Source organism: Rana temporaria, chromosome 3 (assembly GCF_905171775.1).
Source record: "Rana temporaria chromosome 3, aRanTem1.1, whole genome shotgun sequence".
NCBI lineage: Eukaryota > Metazoa > Chordata > Amphibia > Anura > Ranidae > Rana > Rana temporaria.
In genome coordinates, this window is record NC_053491.1 from 489,265,054 (window position 1) to 489,271,053 (window position 6,000).

General features: G+C 42.4%; 1 protein-coding gene across 2 annotated transcripts in view; it reads right to left on the minus strand.

The window, feature by feature from the left end:
• Positions 1–4,624, minus strand: part of LOC120933760 (NACHT, LRR and PYD domains-containing protein 3-like) — a 66,690-nt gene extending 62,066 nt beyond the window's left edge. Inside the window, exons 1-3 of one of the 2 annotated variants that reach the window (XM_040347148.1) lie at positions 4,474–4,624; positions 2,731–2,798; positions 1,484–1,783 (exon numbers count right to left, since the gene is read on the minus strand). In XM_040347148.1, coding sequence (XP_040203082.1) covers positions 1,484–1,783; positions 2,731–2,767 — 337 coding nt within the window. In that variant the 5' untranslated portion in view covers positions 2,768–2,798; positions 4,474–4,624. Of the gene's footprint in view, positions 1–1,483; positions 1,784–2,730; positions 2,799–4,269; positions 4,289–4,473 lie in introns of those variants that run through there. The other variant, XM_040347149.1, reaches the window with a different exon arrangement.
• Positions 4,625–6,000: the final 1,376 nt, after the last annotated feature.

Sequence of the window (6,000 nt, forward strand, 5' to 3'; positions counted from 1 at the left end):
CTGACCATCAAAAAAAATGCGGTGATGTACAACACATACGACGCCACTATAAAACGGAAATTCTATTTCAGCAGCACCATCGGTTGGGCTGCTTTTGCTAATCCCGTGTTAGTGAAAGTTTGGCGAGAGACGATTCGCGCTTTTCAGCCTTCATGCTTTGCAGTCCATTACAGTGTAACAAATGTGCTATCTCCATTATGATCGCTAGTTTTATCAAACCGAGTGCTCCCTTCTCGTACTTGCTTCAGAGCATTCATGGTTTTTGGTGCATCGGAAAAGCATACAGCCAATCGGATTTCCCGATAGCAGGTTCTCAATTTTCCGACAGAAAAAATTCCTATCAAACCTTTGCTAGCGGAAATTCCACCAGCAAAAGTCTGATAGAGCATACACATTTTTGGAATTTCCGATGAAAAGCTCCCATCTGACTTTTTCTGTCGGACATTCCAGCCGTTTGTACACGGCATTGGTTGTGGTTTCTACCCGTAGTACGGCCTAACAAAAAATACTCCCTTTTATATTGTAAAGTGCTGCGTAAACTGTCGCCACTATATAAATCCTGTATAATAATAATAAATAAGAAGGCCAGTATGGTGGCCTGAGTTTATGGGAGGAGCCCGGAGGGTATTTAAGCAGCCCACTCACACATGCTCTTTGTCGGTTCAGTGTGCGGTACTACACGTCACTGGGCCGACTCTTCCCAGCTCACCTCATGTCCGTGAGTCTGCGCATTCAATCGCATTCGACACCCTCCCGCCCTCCCCTTTTTCAGGGCACTTCTCAGCATATCCTTCTTCAATTAACTACCCATTACTTACCTTGGGTTTGCCCCCTTTTCTTGGCATACTGACCAGACCACCAAGGCACACTTCAGGTCTATTTATGTTGTAAGTCTTGTCGCGTGTTTATGTGATCCACATCTCTCTCGGTCAGAGGGTAACGACCATAAATTATATAATAGATCCTGTATGTATACAATGTATTATATAATATATCCTGTATGTATACAATGTATTATATAATATATCCTGTATGTATACAATGTATTATATAATATATCCTGTATGTATACAATGTATTATATAATATATCCTGTATGGTAACCAATGTATCTTTCCCTCCATTTAGAAAAGAAAGAAAACACAGGGGGGCTGCACAGAGACTTATTACTATGACTGGAAATCAGAAGGTATCACAGCGATCATGTGGCAGGGAATCAGGAGTCCCAGATTTTGATAATTAATACGATCCCCGGGGCTCTTGGTAAGATCCTAGTCTCTGTGCAGCACAAAGAGAGGTATGCAGATATGTGGCCCTCAGAATAAAGACCACCTTCTGTGAGGCCCCATAAGTGCATACTGTCAGCGGGATTGGGTTTGTCCAGTTGGAAGCTCCTGATTGGTCACTGGGTTTTCCTAGTTCTTCCTCACACAGATAGTGATCAGGAATTGGTAGCAAATGGACATTATAGATGGGAACTCACCATGTTGTGCTCTGCTCTGGAGGTCATTTGCGGGTCCCATCAGACCGATCTGTGTAAGGACATCAATGGTGACATCCAGAGCCCCTTCTTCTCCATATGTGGCTATCAGGAGGTCCTTGGTGGTGATCCAGTCTGCATTTTCCAGTTTTCCTCGGGGGATGGGACGTTTATTTCCATAGGAGAAATCAGACAATTTGTTCCTAAATCTCTTGAAGTCACTTCCTTTCAGATCCTCCAGAGAATCTATGATGAGATCCCCGGGGGTTGGTGAGTCATTTCCCAGGACACCAGGAGCCGACCCTGCAGAGAGGACAATCAAAACCATAAACATTCATCCTGATTGGATGATTTCTGACACATGACAGCATATAAGTCTGTACTGGGGGCCGGCAATGCTATAAAGAGCATATAGAAGGGAAAGGAAAATATCCCCCAATATGTCTATATGTACATTATCCTATAGAGATTGGATTCCCTGTGATAATCTCATATGATTGCCTCCATAGTGGCAAGTTACCTCTCAGATAAAATAATATTGGGTGCAAACACCTAGGGGGGCCCCATCTAGTAGTCATAATGTCATATCTTACTGGTTGAGGTATTTCAAGAAAATAACATTATGAGCGGATGATCATAGGAAGTAAATCTATTAGACAAATTACGGGGATTATTAGTGATGACTGTGCAAATGACACAAACCCATAGTAATTATTTTATATATTATTATAATTATATTATTTTATATAGAGACCTCCTAATGTATATGTATGGAGGATCATTTTAAACATGTTTATTGATTGTTTCATAGTAAACTAAAAGAAAATAATAAAACCTTCCCCCTGAATAATGATGAGTCTGATCCGTGTAAACTAAGAACTTTTATCCCCCAAATCTCCCAGCAGTATGTGTCATGTGACACGGGGGTGTGTTCTCCTTAGGATTATAGACAAAGGATTCCCGACCAATACACAAATCACCATAAAATTTGGGGTCCTCCAGTCATTATGGGGTCACTGGACCATCTCAGAAGATCCTTTCCATCAATGATAAATAAAATCTGAAGACACGGGAATGTGATGGTGGAATTGATGAAGCTCCTGAACTCTTCTAATGGGAGGACTGACCCGATGTCTACAGGAAATGTCCAGACTACGGAGACATAAGACGTCCTATCATCTAATTCCAATCTCTGGAGATATGAGATGGAGGAAAACATTGGAAAGGATTGTCAGGATCGGCAGTCATACCTTGTGAGGAGGAGTAGGAGGAGGAAGAGGTCGCCATGACATCAGAAGATGACCCGAGATGACATCACCTGGAAGGAGCACAAACAATAATAAACTAATTTGTAGTGAGATGAATGGAACCAATGAGGAGAATTCTGTTTCCTTCTGTGGATAACAATTGGCTGACTGGTTGTCCAATCAGAATAGATTAGAATTGGATGGATTTCTGACATTTACAACCCATAACTACGAGGGCCAATCAGAACCTTCATCCCGGCATTCATCCGATTGGTATATCAGGGTCACAAAGGAATCTTACCCTGTTTAGGGCCACACTTTATAGACTCGTATTTCTAGGTGTCACCCCCACAAATCTGTGCCATTCATAGCCAACACTGGTACTAATCATCACCAAAGTATCAGCCAATAAGATGTCTACAGAGAGGCAGAGGTCAGGTGATGAAAAGGAGAGTAAAAGGAGAAAAAGGAAAATACTTTACTTTACAGTACTTGTAGTGCAAAGTGCACTTAAAATTGCACTTGGAAGTGGAGTCGCTGTAGGTCCGAGGGGAAAATGCAACAAAAATAAAAAACATCATTTTAGCATCACCGATTGTGATAAGGATCCTAAGGAACCATTCCTTGGTTCGCACTGACAGGGAGAGACAATCTGTGGCTCTCCCTGTCAGAGGGGTGGTCTGTGCTGATCATCAGCACAGCCCCCTCAGATGTGCCAATCAGCTACCAATCAGTGCCCAAATAAAAAAGTCTGCAAGTGCCCACCACAGTACCAGAGCCCACCACAGTGCCAATCAGTGCCCATTACAGCGCCAATACCCAGCAGTAACACCTGGCAGTAATACAGGCGCCCATCAGTGCCATCTTTTGGTGCCCATCAATTCTACATATCAGTGCCTCCTCATCAATGCCCGTCAGTGCCACCTTATCAGTGAAGGGGAAAACAAAAATTTTATGACAGAAACTAATATATATATTTTTTTAAATTGGTATTTTTTAGTTTGTTTAGCAAAAAAACATAAACCCCAGAGGTGATCAAATACCACCAAAAGGAATCTCTATTTGTGAAAAAATTATAAACATTTAGTTTGTGTACATTGTAGAATGACAGCGCTTAGAGCTGAAAATTGTCCTGCGCCAGTAAAGTGTTCGGGTTTGGTTTTAAGAAAAGGTGGCAACCCTAGTTGCCGTCTCTCACTTCCCTTCTCTATGGAAATGTTCTCGTCTCTCACTTCCCTTCTCTATGGAAATGTTGCCGTCTCTCACTTACCTTCTCTATGGAAATGTTCTCGTCTCTCACTTCCCTTCTCTATGGAAATGTTCTCGTCTCTCACTTCCCTTCTCTATGGAAATGTTCTCGTCTCTCACTTACCTTCTCTATGGAAATGTTCTCGTCTCTCACTTCCCTTCTCTATGGAAATGTTGCCGTCTCTCACTTACCTTCTCTATGGAAATGTTCTCGTCTCTCACTTACCTTCTCTATGGAAATGTTCTCGTCTCTCACTTCCCTTCTCTATGGAAATGTTCTCGTCTCTCACTCACCTTCTCTATGGAAATGTTCTCGTCTCTCACTTCCCTTCTCTATGGAAATGTTGCCGTCTCTCACTTACCTTCTCTATGGAAATGTTGCCGTCTCTCACTTACCTTCTCTATGGAAATGTTGCCGTCTCTCACTTACCTTCTCTATGGAAATGTTCTCGTCTCTCACTTCCCTTCTCTATGGAAATGTTCTCGTCTCTCACTCACCTTCTCTATGGAAATGTTGGAGTCTGTAGATCTCTTCTCCACACCTCAGGAAATGTCTCTAAGACCCAACTTCCTGGAACATCGTATTTCATTGTATTCCACCCACTTTCCTACTTCCTTATTCCTGAGAGGGGTGTGGCTACAGAGTGGATCTCCACGTTTTATAGGAAGCATGTGCCCTTCACTCTTTTTTTTATTATTATTGAACTTTATTGTAACAAACAATGAATGGCTGTAGCTGGGAGAGGGGTGTGGCTGCAGAGTGGAGCTCCACTGTAGACAGGAAACATGTGACCTCCACATCCTGTGGAGCTCCAGGGACTGCAGCCTGCAGCACATACTGATCCATTATGTTGGGATTTGTAGAAATACAAGAGATTTTGTACTTTCTGGTGAAGTATCTGCTTAACCACTTAAGCCCCGGACCAATATGCTGCTAAATGCCCAAAGGCGTTTTTACAATTTGGCACTGCGTCGCTTTAACAGACAATTGCGCGGTCGTGCGACGTGGCTCCCAAACAAAATTGACGTCCTTTTTTCCCCACAAATAGAGCTTTCTTTTGGTGGTATTTGATCACCTCTGCGGTTTTTATTTGTTGCGCTATAAACAAAAATAGAGCGACAATTTTGAAAAAAATTCAATATTTTTTACTTTTTGCTATAATAAATATCCCCCAAAAACATATATAAATGTTTTTCCTCAGTTTAGGCCGATACGTATTCTTCTACCTATTTCTGGTAAAAAAAATCGCAATAAGCGTTTATCAATTGGTTTGCGAAAAATTTATAGCGTTTACAAAATAGGGGATAGTTTTATTATTATTATTTTTTTTACTACTAATGGCGGCAATCAGCGATTTTTTTTGTGACTGCGACATTATGGCGGACACTTCGGACAATTTTGACACATTTTTGGGACCATTGTCATTTTCACAGCAAAAAATGCATTTAAATTGCATTGTTTATTGTGAAAATTACAGTTGCAGTTTGGGAGTTAACCACAAGGGGGCGCTGTAGGAGTTAGTGTTCACCTAGTGTGTGTTTACAACTGTAGGGGGGTGTGGCTGTAGGACTGACGTCATCGATCGAGTCTCCCTATAAAAGGGATGACTCGATCGATGCAGCCGCCACAGTGAAGCACGGGGAAGCCGTCTTTACATACGGCTCTCCCCGTTCTTCAGCTCCGGGGAGCGATCGCGTCGGGGCGGCTATAAACGAATAGCCGCGCCATCGTCCCGGATCGCTCCCCGCGGGAATCCGCCCGCCGCACGCAGCGGAGGGGGGTCCCGATCGGACCCCCGACCCGCTAGAAGGCGGGGACGTATATATACGCCCATCTGCCTGTACGTGCCATTTTGTGGATGTAAATAGGCGGTTAAGTGGTTAAGATAACTTTGCTGATGTGTGTATTCGTACTGACTTCTTATATGCCTTAACCTTCATTTTGTATATGCCTTAATTGTTTGATTTGTACCATCATTTATTTCTTTAATAAAAGTTTGTAAACAAAAAAAAAAGATTACTTTG